Source organism: Apis laboriosa, unplaced genomic scaffold, assembly GCF_014066325.1.
Source record: "Apis laboriosa isolate Shangri-la unplaced genomic scaffold, ASM1406632v1 scaffold49_cov149, whole genome shotgun sequence".
NCBI lineage: Eukaryota > Metazoa > Arthropoda > Insecta > Hymenoptera > Apidae > Apis > Apis laboriosa.
The window spans coordinates 1,657,062-1,679,625 of NW_025223500.1; the positions used below are offsets into that span (position 1 = coordinate 1,657,062).

The 22,564-nt window shown below is 25.2% G+C and overlaps 2 protein-coding genes across 2 annotated transcripts in view; one reads left to right on the forward strand and one right to left on the reverse strand.

The window, feature by feature from the left end:
- Window positions 1-22,018, forward strand: part of LOC122716809 — a 38,955-nt gene extending 16,937 nt beyond the window's left edge. The window contains exons 2-5 of the mRNA XM_043940225.1: window positions 13,190-13,329; window positions 16,928-17,077; window positions 18,417-18,572; window positions 19,207-22,018. Coding sequence (XP_043796160.1) covers window positions 13,191-13,329; window positions 16,928-17,077; window positions 18,417-18,572; window positions 19,207-19,241 — 480 coding nt within the window. The 5' untranslated portion in view covers window position 13,190 and the 3' untranslated portion in view covers window positions 19,242-22,018. The remainder of the gene's footprint in view (window positions 1-13,189; window positions 13,330-16,927; window positions 17,078-18,416; window positions 18,573-19,206) is intronic.
- Window positions 1-22,564, reverse strand: part of LOC122716810 — a 40,836-nt gene that overhangs the window by 16,507 nt on the left and 1,765 nt on the right. The gene's annotated exons all lie outside the window — the stretch shown is intronic.

The window sequence follows — 22,564 nt, forward strand, 5'->3', positions numbered from 1 at the left end:
TTAAAAAAATAATTTTTATTTAAAATTATAATGATTTTTATATCGATTAATTATCTATTAAGAAAAAAAAATAGAACTAAAATTCAACGAAGAAAAATTAAAAATTAAAATTTAAAATTTAAAAATGTCAATTTTAAACAATTTCAATATCTCTTATTGAATCAATTAAAATTGACTGCTCACTTGTCATAAGGTATTAGTGCTCGAATACTTGTAAGATATCCGAATATTAAATTATAAGAGAAGTATAACTATAACCTTGATCAATGAACATAATTTCTTGTTTTCAATTTCTGTTCTTCAATTATATGCTTATGCCGTTAATTTAATTGAATTTTAGGAATAGTTTTTGTTTTCTTCATTTCTGTTGCCTACCTAACCTCACTTCGGTTTCTATTTCCTTTATTGCGCTACGTATGCAACATTTCCAAATCAGGAGTGTTGCCAAGTGGGACGTGGCACATTTCCTGTTTTAACCTTTGCTATTTTTACTATTTTTAGATTCTTTTTTTTTTTTCTTAACAGGAGTCAATGCCTTCGAAAATATTATTAACGTGTGTTTACTTCAAACATCTGCAACATTTTGCAAATAGAAAGTTTGACGTACGATCTCCAATGGTATCATAACGTTGATATAAAACTCCCAAATATAGTGTTGTTTATCGTCTTAATTTAGAACTATGCCTGCATGCATGCAAGTGCAACGATCGACTTTGATTACATTTTCGTAGCACATGATATTTTCCAGTATTGTTGAACTTGGATTGAAGAAAATGACGGATAATAAATAAATTGTTTTTACAGCTGTGCACATTGAAAATAACCATAGTAAAAGATTGTTAATATTAAAACGTGTGTTTATTTATTTTTCATATTTCTTATTCTTCTTTTATTTTTAGATATACAGTATTTTTAAAAGATAGAAATTCAAATTTCATTTTTTCATTTATATTTTATTATATTATATTATGTATTATATCATTAAATTTCTAAAAATAAGAATGTATTAACATTCTAATAATGCAATTTAATAAATCAATATTCAATTTTTGAAACATTCTCTATATTTTTATCAATTTGGTGAAAATTTTAATTATTTAATAATATTTAGTTGATTTTATATATTACATAATTATAAAAGTTCATGAATATTCATTTCAGTAAAAATATTGAATTCCAAAGAACAGTCTGTCTCATCAGTTTTCAAACTTCCTTTTCAATTTTCAAATATGAATGAATAAACGTTATGTATATTATACACATGTCTCTGTCATCGAATGTAACAATGGCTATCCATGAGACGACGACTCTTCACAAAGGTAAAAGTTGCTATATTGTTTCTTGACTTTCACAATATCCAACCAGAGTAATCCGATAATTCCGATGCAGCGTTATTTTTTTTTTTTCTCATTGTCAAATGGAAAACAAATAATAAAAATTTTTAATTATCATTCATTTCCTTATTGTTAAATGCTTATTATTCTCATCTCACCTATAGATTGATATTTTTAATTTTTGTGAAAATTATTTATCTATTTTTTCAATTTTTTATTTTGCTTATTTTCCAAATAATTTTTTTTAGTTTTCTCTTATTTTTTTTTTTATTTGTTTTATATATACACTTGCAATCAATTTGACAGTCCTTAAAATGTTTTCATTTCAGCGTTTTTCGATGACTTTTAATAAAATATTTAATATACAGAGATAGATAGATAATATTTTTATTCAAAATTTTTTTTATTTATATATAAATTTTTTGAATTTAAAATAATTAATAAAAATGGATTAAAATTATAATAATTTTATTTACTTTTAAATTTAAATAATACAATAAACTTTGAAAAAGAAAGAATAGTTCAGAAAAATGAATTGTTGTAATGTATATGATTGACACAATTATCTTTTTATAAAATAAATTTAAAACAGTTATCTTTTTCTTTTGTATTTTTTATATTTTTTATATTTTTTATATTTTTATATATACAATAACATCATTTTCATTAATTTTTTAACGATAATTAAAACTCGAAAATATAATAATTAGAATCATATTTAAAATAAAATATTCAATCACTTGCTCTTAGGGATTACATTTATTAGAAACTATTTTAATTTTTTAAATCTTCGAAATTTCTTAAAACCGATATATATACAAGTATATATGTATATATAAAAGTATAATACAAGAACTACAAATTGCAGAAAGCTTCAAAATAACGTGTTTAATATCATTGTATGTCTTTTTATTATCCTTAGACATTTTCAAAAAAAATCTGTTAATCTGAGTTTCCATCATGACAAAAAGAACGTGTTCCATGTTAAACCTCATGGTATATACAATACATACGTATCTTCTTCCATACATATACAAGTTTTTTTCTTTCTCCGTCACTTTCGTATGTCTTTTTTTTTTTCGACGTCGTTCTATTTGGCACGCCTCTATAAACAAAAGCAAAGCTGCGCTGCTGGGCTTCTCTGATGCACACAGCGAGAGAAAAAGAAGAAAGGACATAGTGAGGGTGAACTGGGGAGGAGACAGGGATCTTTTAAAAATAGCTTTCTCCGTAAGAAAGTCTCTCGAGTGGGTTTCTCTAATTAAACAGAATTTCCTTGGTTAACCAAGCCGCAAGCATCGCCAGGATTCTCTTGTTGCCTGTATGGATTTACACTGGCGCCACTGTCACTGTATTCCATCCCTTTCTTTCTTTCACTTATTCTATTTTATTCTATTTTTTTTTTTCATCTATTTTTGTTTGTATGTAAGTACTATAATCATGTAAAACATATGATATCCGATCTTTCGAAATTAATACCATAATATTTTCTTTAGTAGAGAAATAGGTCAAACGAAATTTATATATTATCAAACGGAATATGTATTTATTATTATACCAAACAAAATTATTCCGGAGAAGATATATATAGATTATATTATATTATGTGAAGTATCGAATATAGGTTAGGATAATTTTTTGTTCATTTCACATTAAAATATATTTGTTTTGAAATAAATTTGTACAATATATATTCACTATATATAACTAAATTAAATTAATTAATTATCACTAGATAAAATTGAAAATTAATTTTATTTCATTCCCAAAAATTGAATTTTAGGTAGACAATATTTTATAGCGATGGTATTCAATTTAAATACATGAATTCAAAAAATTAATTTAATTTCTGAATTTTGCTTTTTTGATAGAATTTAATTATTTTTTAAGTATAATTATTTTTTGTTTAATATTCGCAAAATATTTTGTTTACCACTTTCCATTGAGAGATAATATTTTGTATATGTAAATCAAAATATCAATTTCCAATATTTTGCTTATTATAATCAATTACTTATTTTTATTCTATTGTCAAAATTTATATTTTTTTCTTTTCTCTTTTTTTTAATCGCAAATATTGAGCATGATTATAGATAGATTATTCCTCCACCGTTTTTGTAACTGTTTCTCCTGTTTTTATTTCGTTAGTGCTTTATAATTGAAGAGGAAAGCGCTTCCCAAGTAATAAGGGCGGAATCTCTAAAACGCAGCTTCCTTACGATTCCGGTATAGAAAAAGCTCAAGTGGACTTCCGTAATTAAAGAGAATTTTCCAAGTGACACGCCAAATTAACTTAACGACTTTCGTGCTCTGTTACGTTGGAGTTTTAACGATTTTGAATTTCTTTCTTTTCCTCCTTTTTTTCACCTTTTAATCCTTTCTATATACACTCTTATTGCGTTCCACTAATTTCAAAAATATTCCAGAATAAACACATGTAAAACTAATGAAGATATCTTTAATGTATCTTTAATATATCTTTAAGATATATCAAATATATCAAAAGAAGATATCTTTAATATATCTTTAATATATATCAAATATATCAAAAGAAACTTATTCTACTTATTATCTACATTATTATTCTACTAAGCAAAAATTAAAAATTTTTTTACTTAATAAATAAATAAATGAATAAATAAGTATATAAATAAAAAATTATAAAATTTAATATAAGATATGATATAAAATAATATGTATTTTGAATTGAAATTATAAATCCAAATGCTAAATGAAGTATGTAATATAAAGTGTCAAAATGAAAAGGTTAATTATTTAATTACTCAAAAGAGATTCAACAATTAGAATATTTATATTTAATTCATTGCTACTTATTATTGTTGCAAATATAATCATGTATATTCATATAACTGTATATAATTCGGAAAGCTTTATTGGTTACACCATAACCATTCTATCCGTGTAGTCATCCGGTATTGCATTTCTTCGATTTATTCTTCTATCTTCCTAGTCCAAAATTGATTTTCCAATGAACATGTCAGAATGCAGATCTATATGCTTGCTCTATGAATGCTTGAGATTCGTCAAATTCCATGGTTTACAGTTGAACGACGAAGATAACTTCTATATTCTTATACATGTAATATCTCGTAGTATACTATATATCTCGGATATCAAATTTTAAACTCAATTCATATCTTATATACATATATTTTTTAAAATATGAAAAGTATAGGAAATATTTTTAATATCATATTTTTTATTTTAATTAAATATTAACGCTGAAAATCATAAAAATTCGAAAATCATATTATTGTCTTTGTCAATTTTCTATATAATATCAGTTATCAATAGCATTTTATATCAAACATTGTTTGATTTTATTTTTTATTTCTTTTTTTTCATTTTTTCTTATTTATACATAATATATACAATATGCAAACAGAAATTAACAATTTTCCTTTGAAAGAATTACATTTTTTAGCTTTTATAAAAATGTCTTTTTTTTTTTTCTGTTTATTCTACGTTAAATATCATATATATATTTTTTCTACATTTGTACAAATGTAAACGTAGCTGAAAAGTCGATATCGTGTATCAGTAAACATTGAAAAGGCCAAACAAATCCAAAATACACATTTTTAACTTTTTCAACCTCCCTGAAAAGAACTACCATCTCAGAGTCGAAAAGTTTACCTTAGAGGTAAACAGAAAACTTGTGAGATACCATTGTGAGATTTCTTCCTAAGGAATCTTGGAACATATGGGCGACGACGATTATTTATTCTCAGAATGTATCGAGGGATATTTATGGCTAAAGAAATCACCATATTGTTTTTCTTGACAGAAATTATTATGTATATATTTACTTATATTATTATTTTGCCAAATATAATGATAATTCTTTACTTTCCTTGGATCTCTTTATAATTTTTCAATTTCAAATCCTTTCTATAATATTCTTAGATGAAGTGATACTCATAAGACTTATACTATAGAATTTATATATTTTATAAATTTATAGTTCTTCAATTAATGTAGTAATAATAAGTTCACAAAATTTGCTGTTCATATAAAAATTTCATTTTGGAATCATTTAAAATATAATAATAATTAATAGTTTAATTACAACGATTAACTAGAGCGCCACTTCACGCGAATAGTATTGTTGATAAAAACAATTTCTATATTATTATCATGGTTAGTGAAGATGGCGTCCACTGTGTAATTAATTAGCTATACTTGAAGAATAATTCAATCTCAATAAATAACATCGTCTAAAAATCAACAGCATAACATAATATTAAAAGCTTTCTGTAGCGTTATAATCACAATAATAGGAATACTGAAATTTGTGATTACATACGTTCATTGATTTTATTAAATTTTGTTTACAAATATTGTGGCATGTTATTATATAGGATATATAATTTTATTCTTCCCTACTACTCAAATATTGATTTAATCAATCTATATAACAGGAAAAAGTATATAATATATAAGTAAATACTTATTTAATCTTTTTAGAACAAAATAGAAAGTCGTTTGATTATATAAGACATTCTGAATTATTCGCAATACGAATAGAATGATAACAATTTATTTCATTTCATTGGTTGAATTGTATATAACGGAAATTGAAGTTCTTTTCTCCTATTGTTCGGTGAAAATTCTTCGTATTTCATGTCGTTTTTTCAATGGACAATGTCCTTTCAGCAACGAACTATTTCTTGTTGATCATTTCATCTATTTTATAGGTTAGGAACTAAAAATAATAGTTTGACCAAACATATATTGATGATATTTTATATGCAATCTTCATAATGCCAATATATGGGAAAAATATTATTCGTATTTGTACATTTAGTAATGAATATAAACATTAATGACCGATAGAATTATCGCTTGTGTTATATTTTCGATCATTTTCTTCGATTTAATCCTATGAAATATTCATGGAATTTTTTAAGTTTTATAAAAACAAGAACATCACAAATTTTAGTTTTTATAAACAAATATTTGTTTATCTATAATAATTGAACTTGAAATTTAACTTGATAAAAGATTTTTAGGAAATCTTGACAAAAATTTACTTATTCAACTATAAAAATCCAAATGCAATTATTGTTTTTTATATAGTTTCTAAATGTTCCCAAATAATTATATCATATTGTAGCGAAATAAAAAAAATTGAATTTCAAATAAAAAATAAGAAATAATATTAGAGATTATAACAAGCTTTCCAATGATTTAGTCCTTGAATTTTGTTCGCAAAACTATCGGTTTGGGAACCACTGTTTCGCACAATCAATTTCAAGAGGTCTCTTTGAAGACGTGCTCAAAGTGTTGGATATTATGCACTTCTAATGGTGCATATCGTTCAACCATGTGTAATGTAAGGAAGGACCTTGAAACAATGATTTATGCGTATCGTCGTGTGCACCCTTTACCAAATCAATCTACAGCTTCCGTGGCCGAGATCGGTCAGGGCCGTCGTGCAGTGTCGCAATTTTGTCGCGCCTACTACACATCGTTCCGCATATTTATGAAGCTCTATTGGAAAAGCACTGACTTTTTCAAGAAAAATTCACTGAAGAGCGACATATTTAAATATTATATACATACGTATAAGCCATAAAATGGATTTTAATAGAAATCTTATTAAAATTTTATTCCATTAAATGAATATGAAAATTTTTTTAACTACAATATAAATTTTATTAAAACAATATGATTTTTTTTTTGTTTCGATTATCTATGTTAATTTATAATTATTTATAAATCATAAAACTGATAACGGATATAATATTTATTATTATACAAAGTGATAATTAATCTATAAAATTAATGCAATGAATACTTATTATAGTAGAAAAATGATTTATTTAAAATTGTGCATATTGTGCGCCATATGTTCTTTGAAATAGATTAAATTTCCCGTATCACATCGATTCGAAATTATAATTACGATTTATTGAATATGTATATTTTGTGCTAATTTAATCGCATACCGAAGCAAATTGGAAGTGAATTTGTGCGCAATGCTAATTAGAAACACAATTTAAAGAATATTAATTTTTTTCTTCGCGTGTTATATTCAACTAATATATATGTATATAAATTTAATACCACTTAAGTTTTAATTATGTATGATATAATTAAGTGTTAGATAAATAAATGATAATTTTAAATAAATAAAATTTAAAAAATGAAAATTTTATTTTGGAATTATGCTTTATAATCTATATTTTTTTTGTCTTCTTATCGATTTAGACTAATATATATGATTAATTTATTTTCTATTTTTCTTTATTTATATGTTATCTTTTATCAGTTTGTTTTTATTTGATGATTCTTTTTCTTATTATTTTTTTTACTTCTTTTAATTGTATATTATATATGTATATTATATATAATATATATAATATATACTATGTATACTATATAGTATATACTATATAGTATATATATATCATAATATTCATAATTATATAATAAAAAATATTATTTTTTTTTCATTCATTTTTATTTTTATTCATTATTTGAGTATACATGTTTTCTCTCCATTTTATTATATTTTTTTTTCTTCGATTACTTTTTTAATTTTCTATTATTTTCTTGTTTTCATCTCTATTCTCTTAATTTTTTTCTATTACTTTTTTATTCAATCACTTCTTTTTCACGAAAGTTTTTTTTTTTACTTCTTTTAAAATTCTTCACATATTAAATTTTGCTTTCTCTTTTTGACCAATTCCATTCTCACTTTTCCTTCTCACACTTTTTAATTCATTTCCTTCAATTTTTCTTTGCCTTCTCAATTTTTAATCCCTTTTCTTTCTTTCTTTTTGTTTTCCTCTCTTTTTGTAACCCTCCGCTCTGCCATTCTTTTTTTCTCTTATTGGTGGCCGTTCTTTTCACCCCATAAGAATGCAGCTTGTGTGAAATGGGCACGATTGCAAGCACAATTCGCGGAACTGCAGCTGCCGTTCATTAACGCGCGGTTATTAAACTTTTCGTCGCTGGTTTCGGGCCGATTTCTTCTATTCTTTTATATGCCTATCCTTTCGTTAAAATTTATTCTTCACAGCTATTTTCGTGTTAATCCTTTCTCGTTTATTTGAATTCTGAACGAACTTGAATTCTATATTTCGCACTTTGAAATTTTCTTATATCTTCTATGAAATTTACTTTGTAGGAATTAAGTATAGATTAGACATGAAAAATTAGATACTAAATTAGACATGAATTACAATGTTTAGAAACGAAAAATTTTTGAAAAGATTTTTTTTTAGAACGAAACATTTTTGAACTCATCAAATTATAGTAATAAGATTTTTAGATCAGAAGAAGCTTTATAATTATATTTTTATATATCAATGTATTTCTGGAATTTCTTCTTTTATTATATAGAATATTCATAGAATAATATAAAATAATATATTACAATTTTTATTAACTAATAATTAGCTAATAATGTACAGAAATTATTAAAATTGTTTAAGAGATTTAATACAGATTTTCCAGTAAATATTTTTTTAAAAATTTATTTTATTTTATTTATTTATTATATTTAACGGATTTGTTTGTAATTTTCAAAGCGATGCATATAATGTAATTTTTATTTATAACTTGTTTGTTATATTGCGCCAATATATACCATACAATATCGTTTTTCATGGGTAATATTACTAAAAAGAAAAATTTTATTATCTTGATAAAATTAGTAGCTGAAAAACGAATTTTGCGTGTAATTTATGATTCATAAATTGTAAACATGTGACACACTTCCGTATGTCATTAATTTTAATGAAACTATGAAAAGTTATATAGTTCCATAATTAACTTAAGATATATAAATAAATATTAATAATATAATAAAATCTTATGTGTAAAAATATATTTAAATTTAATGATTATAATATATTATTTATTATGATTATAATATAATAAATATAAATTTCTGAAATGAAAAGTGAAAAATGAGATGAAGAAACCGACTTAATTATAAATTTAAAAAGTTGGAAACTAGTTTCTCATTTGTAACGCCGCGTTAACGAAGACAGTTGCTTCTTAAGATTAATTAACATCCCTTTCGTTGAAACGAGGTTATAATACGTCGTGTCGCGCGAGGTCTCTCGACATTAAAAAATCATTGCTCCCTTTCCCGTCATTCTACGGTTGACCTCCTTTTCTCTTTTAGCTTACAATCTTTAGCATGTTTCGATAATAATTATTAAAAGATTAATATTCTTATCAATATTTAGTAACCAAATACTTGAATGCCATAACAATGTGTAATCAATATATATGTATATATACCGTCAATATTTTTGTTTGTATTGTAATTGTTTACAATATATACTATGTACATTATATATTATACAATATATTATATATTAATACATTAATATATACACAATACAATAATATATTAATATATATCAATCGTTTTTGTACGAGAATCTTCAATTATTGACAATATATGTTGATCTTGTGAATATTCCTTAAGAGGTTAACAATCAACGACATCTATCTTTATTTTCACTGAACTTCAATTCCCATCGAACAATGATGAAGAAATATTCTATAATGGAAAAAAAGCAACTGGAATGAAAGCTAAAAGCGAACTTTTCCGATAGAAATACAATCTATTTCTGTTTCATAAAAATAAACTTTTGTTCGATACAGTGAATATCAGAAGTGATAGTTTTATACGGATACCATTCGTTTAATTTATATTTAATTTACTTCTGACTAAAATGCGCGCGATAAACCACCACTGCTAAATTATCATAATTTCCAGAGCGATACTGGCGCTGTATTCACTAATCAGTAATTACATGTATGTACATAGTCGTCCATTTCATGAAAATTGAGTTCATGGTTCAACGTTAGTCACTGAGTAACAATTAGGAGTTTTCATATAATGCTTTCTAGGGGAGCTCATTAGTGAAAATGATTCAAAGTTAACTGTACAACGCGTAGCAATAAAAATTTGCATAGTACTTCTCTCCTCTTCCTTCCCTCTCAAAGCTTTCCTATACCCCTCCCCTTCATTCTATCCTACTTTGTTCTCTCAATCCCCAGTTTCAATAACTGCGAGTAACTGAATCGATATCGTCTTTCTGGAGTTTCTTTTAGGAAATTAATTAAAACGTGGCATTCATTAGAGACGTTCAATTGTCGCGGCTGTTCTTCAAAACAAAACTGTTTCTTTATTCATAATTTCTTTTTTTATGAGAAATCGAATATGTATTTTTCTTTCAAACTTTTTTTTTTTATACCATTCCTTTTTGGTAGTTATTTATCCAAAATATCATGATTCGCTATCAAAGATTAAAATCGTCCAATGAATTTTCTTGTTATTTGTATTTATCTATTTCACTATTTAAATATAATTTAATAAAAATTCAGTTTCGTTAATTTTATTGTTAATATCATTAATATTACGATTAATCTTACTAGTAATAATTATCAATATTTTTTTAAAAATATTTTTTTATATATATTGTTATTAATTTAAAAATACTTGTAAGGAAACAATCATAAATAAAGTATTCCAGTTCTCATCGCTTTTTGAAATCATGAATATTTGATCAATGATTGAATTGAATAACGTAAAATTAACTTTCTCCCAACAATGTGTAAAAGCAAGACTGTTGATGCATGTAAGTTGGTTTATTGTCCGAACAATTTCGATTGATTGCACCGCAAAGTAGCTTTGTAATAAGATAAACGTATCATTGTTTCATTGGCATTGATTGTCGAAATCGTTGACACAAATGGACAAGATTTCAGTAATTGCGGTGCAAATGTAAGAGACAAACGAACGTTTCCTCCCGTGGAAGGGCGACGAATTGCTTTCGGTATAATTTTCTCGCCCCCGCACTTCCCTATTAATTAACATGACGATTTAAATCGTGCATACATCTGTGTCAAATATCAGTATACATACAAAGTAAGGCACGTAAAATATGGCTACTTTTTCATGAATAGTAATGTCATCGAAAGAGAAGTAGATAGAGTTGAACTAGTTTTAACAATTTTTGGATTTTCTTCACAACTTAACAATTTTTTTTTTATATTCAATCATTTTTTTACATTCACTCTTAATTCGTTAGTGATATTGAAATTTTTTTCAAAATTTTTTAATTCAAGTGAAAAAGTATAATATAAATCAATAGAATATTTTAATCTTGTTTATTAAAAAAAATATCTTGAAAAATATGAATAATTATATTAACTATATTGTAAAAATTATATTGTATAGTTTTTACAATTAATTTATTATTTATAAAAATATTTTGATTACTTTATTTGTTTCATCCTGAAAGCATTTCTACATGTTGAATATATATGTATATACAATTAGATATGTGATATTCCACAGAATAAATTTCCATTTGTTTTCGACAAATTCTATTATTTAATCGAATATTAAGATAGAAAATATTTAACCGTTCATTTATTGTGATTCTTCTGCTACAGAGCTTTGTGCTTCTATTGATTTCAATAATTACAAGAATTCATCGAGGCTTGCAGCTTTTTGGCAATTAATACTTTCCATGTTTCCAGGCGATTACAAAATTTACGAGGGACAAATGGGTGAAACTCTCCGATGATATGCAAACTACGGGCTTGTTTAACCTATGTTAGACGTGACTTATTGCTCGAAAACATCCATAAAATAAAATTATTATTCGTTAAGATAAATATTATTAATGCACAATTTATTCGAAGTTAGGAATATGATAACCGAATCAAAAATAATCTTGGATAAAGAAATTATTCAATATCTAAAATGTTCGCAATTAAATTCTTATTATTGATATTAATTAGAAATGTTTGTTTGATTAATTTGATCAATATATATTGAAAAAGCTAAAAACCCATATTCGTTGTTCAATGTTTGTGAGAACAATAACCATCAAGAATTCTGTAACTGTAAAAACATTAGTTCTTCTCATATAGAGGGGAGCTTCCAATCTCGTGGCAATGGCGGGAATGAATTGACCCGTAAATTTCGAACGCGCCATCCACAGGAAAAAAATAGCATTCGAATCTCTATGTGTTAGTAAATGTTCACGACGAAAGAGAGAAAGAGAGAGAGAGAAAAATGGAAAGAATGTCGACCATCGAATTCATGTTGGCACAGAGAAAATTGATTCGAGCGCGATTTTCTAACGAACATTCGAATTTGTTTCTATGAAATTGAAAAAAAAAAACGTAAACAAAAAAAAAGAAAATTTTTTTTTTTTGCGAATTTTATATTAATAGCAAAAATTTCTAGTTGGTAAACTGATTCGAAATATCGATCTATTTTGAGTATACAAAATGTTTTTCCAATTGTAATACATATACAATCATTTCATTCTATCTTCATCTTGCTTTATCCAATACAAAATTATATCGCTTAATTTAATGAAATTTGATCGATATTTTTCATATCAATTTTAGATATAGATCTAAAATCGATCCTTAAAAAATTATTCACAAATGTATTAATAGCTTGTATATATTAGTTAAATGTTTAAAAAAAATTTTTGTTTTGCATTTTCGATTTATTTATTTATTTTTTTTGTGAGAAATTATTTTCTATCTGGTTATATCATGATTGCAATATATCTCAATGGTAAAATCGTAATTTTTAAGTGCTATACAAGAATATGATGCAATGCTTTTACTTCGGTTTAACCATTCTTCACTTTAAGTGGATAGAATTTTTTTTTTTCGTTAAATATTTTTCTAATTTCATTTCTCAATGCTCTGATATCTAATAATAATAATAATAATAATTAAAACGATACTGATTAAAAATATAAAATTAACAAGATGTTTAATTTAAACTTTTTTCTTATTTTTTTTTTAATTTTTCTTTTTTTTTTTGTATGCAGAATGAAGCTGTGGTGGAGTTTGGCGCTGGTCGGTGTCGCCCTCTTGATGATCATTGTTACCGCCAGAGCGGAATCTGATCTCTGGGAAGAAGACGATAAGGAAGTACTTGTGAGAACCGTTCGTGGCACTAAAGAACGAGGTATGTATTAAATTTAATTAAGAATCTTTACATAGCTATATATGTATATATATATATATATATAATATCATATACATAGATAGTATCTGGATGATATGCTTAGTTATATATACAAAAAAGTAAATTTTCAAAAATTGGCATTATTCTCTATTGAGCTTGCATCAAGAATGAAAGTGAAAAGTATTAAATGAGATAGTATAATGAATAGAATGCAATAATAGATAAACAGATCATTTTTTTAATAATTAAAATTAAATAAATTTATGTGTAATGAGTTTATGAAAACACAAGTGATGAGAATGATCAGACGTGAAAATAAGATGACAAAATATCTATAAAACTGTGTTTGTTAACAAAGTTTCGTCATTACTTTTTTATCAATGTCCCTTTTTTGCGACGCATTTTCAAGACTCTATTGTTTGTGAACAAAGTGGAGAGGGATATTGTCATGGCTTGTTGATATCATATAGAACTTTCGGATTTTTCTGGATTGTTTGACGTTTTTATATATATATATTCTTTTGATTGTACAAATCTATAATCTATATCGATTAAGTCATTTTGCAACAATTTAATTAAAAATTTAAGAAAAAATTATATTTTTTTTATTCTAATAATACAATTTTTACCACTTAAATTACTTTGATGCGAATGATAGATCTATTTCGAACTAATTATTTGATGGAAATAGTCCGTAGATATGTATTGGAAAATTACTGTACTTATAGGGTACAATACAGAATATTAATATATTCATGAGACACTCGTGATAAAGTTATCCTGCTTTATTTTCGTCTCATTTCATCTAATGCAAACTTCAATTGCCTATAACTTAATAAATAAGCCTCAATCGACATTTGTATATATTAACTTTTGCTTCTTTTTGGCCTTGAGAATCAAGCTTTCAAAGATATCCCACGAATATATTAATATTCTGTATATATACACATCAAGGTGAAATTTAGAAAACAAAGATATATAACTTCTGGTTAAAAAATTAAGATTATATACAATTTTCAACATTTTTCATATTTTTAGTAAAATTAAGTGATCAGAATTTAATAATAATTTAATAATAATTTTTATTAACTATTATTTTCATTAATTATTTAAAGTACACACACACACATATATATATATATATTTTTTAATAATTTGTATTTCCTTCTTTTATCTACAGTATATATTTTTTCATATTCATTTTCTTTTGAATAATTTTAAAAATAAAATATCAAAATTAGTTAATATGATGATTAGTCAAAATCTATACTTTTTCTTTCCAACTTTCTAATATAATAGAGAATAAGAAAAAATCATTTTCACTCATTTCTTTACTCTTCATTTTCATTCTTAAAATAATAATAATAATAATAATAATAATAATAATAATAATAATAATAAGAATCTAAAACAATTTTCGCTTTGATTTTCAACTACGAGATTATCCTACAAGATTTATTTACTTTTACTGTTCTTTGAAAAGTCTTCATTAAAAGTTCCTATTATAAACCGAGTTTTGAAAGATCAACGAGAAGAATTGAAATCTTGGAAGTTCTGGGAAAAGTCCTTGTTAGTTTCGTTGAGAGATGAAGAAACTTAATATATCTGATAAGTGTTTACAAGGTGTTTGAGATAGACTGTTTGTTTCGTGAAGAGGTCAATGGTGTGTAGGAGTATCATGGCGTCCATAAGAATCTTTGTGCTTAAAAATCCTCTTTAATTATGCTCCCACGCGAACAGAAGTCACGTCCATTGTGTATTCTTTGGAATCTTTTCAAAGGTGTTTTATCTTAAGAAAAGTAGTTAGTATTTGTTTCCAAGTATACATTCTAGGTCAAGTAGTGTTGACTGTTTTTATTAGAATTGGGTCGACGTTATTGAAAATTAGCCATTCAAAGAATAGAAAAAAAAAAAAAAAGACAAAAGAAAAAATGAAATGAAAGCTAACGTGATACATTAACAAACTCATTGAGCATATATATCAAGAAAAGATTGTTTTTATAATGGATTGAAACATAGTAATCGCGAATTCTGACATTATTGAAAAGCTTCTTTTGTTTCTCCACGGTTCTTTTTCTCATCTTTCGGGTTTCGTCTCCCGCGGCCAGGGAATACAATTGAAATATCATCCAGCGACGCGCACCCGCTTTCATTCTCGACTAAGATCATTTGGTCTTAGAAATTTATTCGACCCAGGATCGAGCTTCTGGGAAGGGAAAAAGAGGGGTGAAGAAGAGAGGGCTTTTCTTCGAGTTCCTTTTCAGGATGGAACAAGTCACCGAAAGAAGGCCGCTGCTGAAATTCCAACTTCGAGGATCACGTTGAATTACAGGTCGAGCTATGAAGCTCGCGCCATGCTTCTTGGTTACTGCAACTTTCTATTTGCTTTCCTCGTTTCGTTTCATAGTTATATCCCTTTCCTTCTGTGCAGTCTCTGCTTACTTTGATAGATGCAAGATTTAACGTTATAAAAAATCGTGTGAATAATTTTTAAATTATATATTAATCTTTGTTTTTATTTTGTGTCAATTCAACATATTTTTCACGTAAAAAATTAAATGTTATTTTGTTATATATGTATTTATTAAAAATTAATCTGAGACTGGTTTTTGTTTTTTTTTCTTCATTTTCATAATTTAATATATTCTTATTATTATATATATATATATATTTCAAATTGATACAATAAGATAAAATCAATGAAACGAAAAGATATATAATTTTAATTATTTTATTGAAAATAAAGAAATAATATTTAAATATTATGGATAGATTAATCGTATTTTTCAGAAATATATATCAGATTTCATTTGCATATATTCAAATTTCAAGTTTCAATTTTCTATTTTTAGCTTTGTCTCGTGACATGAAGAAAAATAAAAAGACAATGAACGTAATGTCTCTCTTTCTCTTCAACTTCATAGGAAATATTGATATTCAAAGCTATACATGTCTAGCTTCAATCTGAAGTTGACAATGTACCATGAATGTATAATGAATGTACAATGAATATATAATTGTGCAACAATTACACTGTCATGAATTAATTCTGAATATGTATATGATAAGAATTATATTTATTAGATTAACATACAAAGATATATTTTTGTAATAAATATTTTTCTAATATATTTCATCATTAACAATATTGAAAATATATTTCTTATTAAATTTCAATTTTTATTTTGAAGAAAATATTTTAAAAATATATATCTATGTGATTATCAATTAATAATTTTTTATAATATTAGTATTATCTATATTTTGATAAAATTAGAGAATTCTATAATATTATACAATATATTATACAATAATTATTATAATACTATTATAATTATAATACTATTTTATAATATGATAATTCTTTAACTTAAAAATTCTTAATAGTCTTTCACAAAATTAACATCTATTATTACGTGTTATATGAAGAGATAATTATAACTATTAAATATGTTAATCCTAGAGCAATATAGAGAGAAAAGGACTAGACTTTTGCATCGTAATTAAAGGCCGTCCTGCACGTTCGGAAATTTCTCTATCCACTTGATCGGCTGTGCCTTCAATTATCTCTATTGACGTTTTACATCTGTTGACACAGCATCCGGCAGTACTTCGTCGTGCAGATACGTGAAGGGTCAATGGTCGGAGTGCGACTCGAAAACCAACACTCGGTCCCGAACACTGAACCTTAAAAAGGGCGACAAGTCGTGCGAGCAGACCAAGACCATCCAGAAAAAATGCAAAAAAGGTACGCTATCTGTGATCCACACGCTGGATTCACTCGAATTTTTCGACATTTACTTTTTTATCTTCGTTCTTAAATTTATTTGATTAAAATAAATAAATAAATATTTATCGTGATAAAAATTTCAATATTTTCATTAATTATAATGCTTGCAAAATTCAAATCAATTCTGTTTTTACAAATGATTATGATCAAATGAAAATATTAAAAAAATTTTTATAGAATATTACAGTACATAATATCACGCTTGATTCATCAAAAAGATTCTCGCAAATTTTATTTTGAAGATTTGTTTTATATTAAAAAATATATACTTTTAAAATTCCACGAAAAATGTTCGTGTTAAGGATTAAAGGACTATTTAACTAAATAATCCGATAAAACAACAAGAATATTTAAATGTATTATTTTTGTATTTCATTGATTATAAACAATGTATAATAAGTTTTTCCTTAATTTGATATGTGCAGTTTAAATCTAGAGATGAAGTTGGATAGTCTTTTAGATGGACTCTAATTAGTGAGAATCTCAAAAATCTTTTAATCCATTAATTAAATGGAACGAAGAACGCTATCTAATTTATCTTTGATTTCGGGCAACGGTGCATTGTTTCTATGGTAAACATTTCTTCAATATCTAAAATTTTCTATTATCTATTAGAAATGAAATTGATCGGAAAAAATTATGAATTAATGTTTATGTATCAACATTTTCTCGACAAACTTTCGATTCAAATTATATAAGAGTTAATTAAGTTATGAATTCGTTTAGATTCAGGTGTAAGCTTTATACAAAAAAAAAAAAAACGAAAAAAAAAAATATGATTATAAACTCATTAAAGCATCATAAAAGATAGTCACATTAGAATGATCATATTCAACATAGCTATAGCTACAAATAATGGAACTTTTTAATTAATAGTTTCTATTTCATTTATTCTTTTCAATTCAATTAGACTTGACATTTAGAATCTAATTCGCCGCCATTGCTATGCAGATATTTCTATTTTATGCGTGGGTGTTTGCTCGAAATTCTATTTCAGAAAATTAAATTAAACTCTCATGATTCATGGGTATGTAACAATTTTATCGATATTCCGAATATTCATAGTATTCATGAGAGTTTAAGCATTCTTTAACAATGATATTAATTATATATAAATATCTTTAAAACGAAGTTGAATGACAATTTTTTTTTTTAAAAATCTAATTAGAAAATCAATAGTCGCGTCATGTCATTTTGTAATGCAAGATGTGCACCGTTGTCGCCTTAACTTGTATCATGAATGAATGATAATGGAGTTTATAATGGTGTGATTATCCCTGCTTGGCGGGGAATACAGCTTGCCGGTACGAAAAGGGCACGTGGAGCGGATGCGTGAATCAGCTGATGACAAGAGTGGACAATTTAAAAGCGAACAGTGATACTTCATGCGAAAAAACGCGTCGATTGACCAAGAGGTGTAAACCGGAAACCAACACCAAAAAATCACCCAAAGGTATATTTTTATTCTCTTTTTTTATTATATACAATTATGTGAATAATAGTTATATTAATTAATACTACAGTAATATATTTAAGATTGATATTGATATTGAATTGATACTCATTTGAGTTTGATGATATTGATAGAATTAGATTGTTATTGAAACTTCTATTATAATGGTAGTAATAAATGGTAGTAAATGTTATGACTAAATATTTGAATAATGAAACTTTACATTAAGGAGAACTTCTGTTTACCATCATGATTCTTTTTCTTCGAAGGATTTTTTTTCCGTAAATAAATATTTTTTCTGGATAAACATAAAAAAAAATTAACTTACTTTAAAGATACTTTAACTTTACTTTAACTTTAAAGATACAAAAATAAATAAAAAATTTAATCATAGTAATAATTAAATAATTCAATCTTGCAAATTGTAAATTTATTACTAACAGTCAATAATGAAACAATCAAATTTATTATATTAAAATATGTATATATTATATATGTATATATGTATATGTTATATATGTATATATGTATATATTAGATATATATAGATATATTAGATATATTTAGATGTATATATTAAATATGTATAACTATATATATCTTTTGATTTATAATTTTTATGTAACTGTTTTAGGAGAACGAGCAAGCAAGAAGTCGGGTAAACAATAAATGAGGAAAATTGTCGATCAATCACTTAATGGAGTACGCAGCGATCTGTTCCATAACAGGCAACGAAAATACTATCTTGTCTTTTTCACGTGAACTCTAATTTTCAAATGAACAGAGAAGGAATGTATTTTAAGTATTGACAATGATTATAATTGAAAAAGAAATTTCAATACGATCATAAAATCTGACTTTTAAACGTTTGAACGTTACTGTCAGTACATGCTCCATCGATAATAATTATCGATTACATGTTGGCTATTTTCAGAATTACTTCCATTATATGTGGCCAAATATTAATAATTGCTATACGAATATATTAAAGAGTATAGCTGGATTCAATAATGTTTTTTTTTTTTTTTTTACAATTCTGTTAACTCTGTAATTGCTGTGTATCGATTTATTTGAATATTATCGATCTTGTCCTCGATACAGTGACATAATTAAAACATTAAAAATTATTAATTATTCTTTGATATTGTAATGAATTTTTTTTCTTTCTTTTGTCAAAAATAATCTTTTGCCAATTTTAAATGAGTAATCCGATAAATATAATATATAGTAAATTGTAAATATAATTGGCAAAATATATATTTTATAATATATGAATTATTATTTTTTTAAGGAAATAATTTTTTCTTTTTTTTATATGTTTTATAAAGTTACGATTATTATTATTATATTATGCTACTGTATCGATGATGAAACGTTTCATGACATGATAATTGTATAGTAATACACTGTGGTAAAACTTTTAGTATCAAGAATCAACACGAAATGACTGCCGTTGAGATTCTTTATAAAATATATTCTTGCTAGAATATATGCATCGTTACGAACCCATACGAATTTTCAACGTTGTACGATTATCAATTATAGCATAATAGAAATTCCCAATTAGAAATAGTTTATATTTCTTTTAAAATACGTCGATGGATAAAAAAAAAGAAGAAAGACAAGTGGACGATCGACGGTCTCTATATAAAATGCCCGTTAACTTTGTCTTCCTCTAAAAAAATTAAAATATATCATCATTAACACGAACATTTTGTTCGTTTAATTCGTTAGTTTTCCACGCACATTCTTCTGCGTATGATTATTTTAAGATGGCTCTCTGTTCGGCTTTCTTTTCATTAATATTTATACTTAAAATCAGGTACAATATTTGTGAACAGAGATTTTATCCTTTCAATTGTCATATAGGTAAATATACCGTGTTTGATGTTAACTATGTCTTATACATTCAAAGGGTTTCCAAACTTTTCGGACGTTTTCATTCTTATTAGGATATAATCGAGGTTCCAAGATATAAACTTACTTATGCTAATGATAAAAGTAATAAACTACTTTTTTACGAAAAAGAATATAGTTAAAAGTAAATAAATATTAAATAAATATTTAAATAACTTTTAAAATATCAAATTAATTGGAAAGTTGTTTGAAAACTGCCGCGTCCTTAAGTTTGGGAATCAGTGTTTTACGTGATAAGCACGATTAAATAATTATTACCATTTCTCCGATATGTACTAATAATTCTTCTCGACAAGACGTAACCTTCGCATAAAATGAAACGTCAATATATACAGTCTCTTTATATGTGTCTCGTATTATCTCTGAATGAAAAACTTATAATAACGAAAGCCAAATGAGCATAAAAATCAAATTAACATAATGCAAAAGTCTCAGGCTTCTCGTAGATCTGGGGGCTAATTAAATTAATTAGAACTCGTCTCTACGAGGTGTTCCATTGAAACTATAGAAATCAAACCTTCCCCTTTCCGAATACAAAATTGTATTTGTTTTTAAGTCTAGATGTATACGAAACAAGAAAAATTCGATAAAGTTAATAAAAGTCAGTTAATTCAGGTAATGATGCCGGGTATATACGGTATATCTGTATAAAAAAAAATATTCAGCGAATACATACGGATCGATGGTATTGATCGGTATCGATGATCGTAGATTAGTCTACATATACCGTGTACGTCATATCATGATTATACATAAAAAGAAAAAAAAATGAAAAAAACGAATCTATGATAGAATAAGATAGCATTATCTACATTCTATGGTTTCTTCTAATTAACTATTATTAAACGTCTATTAAAGCGTAATTAAATAATAACATGCTTGACCTCTCTTTGTGTGGAACTTGATGGAAGTTCTTCGTGTTTTAAACGCATTGTAACATAGCATAATAATAATAGAAGATATGCTAATGATTAGAAGTTAAATTGTTCTTAAATGCGAGTTGAAGTATGGCAGAAGGAAGCCTTAATTGCTTTTTCAAATTTTAATCCATCATTGTACTTGCAACATAATCAAAAGTCTTTCCAAAAATGTTATTGATCTTTTGAGTATACCATTCAAAGTTTTTTAATCATTATGCATCCATGTTGATATATAGATCGTTGATGAATTTAAAATCAAATCATAAATGAAGAAGAATTCTGTTCGGTACTTTTCTATAGAATAGTAGCGAACGAATTTATATCAGATCAAAAGAAAAAAAAAATGAAAAATTAGTTAGTTAAGAAGAATTCAAAAAAAAAAAAAAAGATATCTTTAATAGGAAGTTTAAGTTTTAGTTGCCTAGGCAATCAAATCAAATTCATATTTCCAAATTAAATATCTCGTAGCTCGTGCGAAATCATTGTCAGTAATTTATTTACAAGCTGACGTTATAATTGAACGAAAAAATTGTATAATGTATCTACTTACTTATTAAATAATTGTGTAACCATTACACATGTAATAAAAATCCAATGTTGTCAATAAAAACTAAATATTATATATAAAAATTATTGATTAATTTTATGTTTTTAGTGAACACAAATTAATCAAATTAATCAAATAATTAATAGAAGATACATTAAATGTACGTATATTTTATGTAAAGATAAGCATTTTTTATTTATATGAAAAACATATAAAAAATACAAAAGTTTGCAGATAATTATAAAATTGTTTTATAAAAAATACTAAACTTTAAAAAATGGGACGGATTACAGATCTTTAATATAGTTACATAGTCTTTCTTTACAAATATTCTATTTTTTTTTTTATATTGTGTCATGAAATATATTTTCAAATCAACTTATAAAATGTAAGAATTATTACTTACTTTCTTAAAATTATTGTTTAAACAAATATATATATTCTATTTCATTTTTAATTAATTATTAATTGTAAAATTTTATTGGAAAAAAATTAATTTTCATGACACAAACAATTATGATATTTTATATAGATAAATAGAGATTCATTAAAATTTCTTATCCTAAAATGCATAAAAGGTAATGTATAATGTGCAAAATTATTTTTTA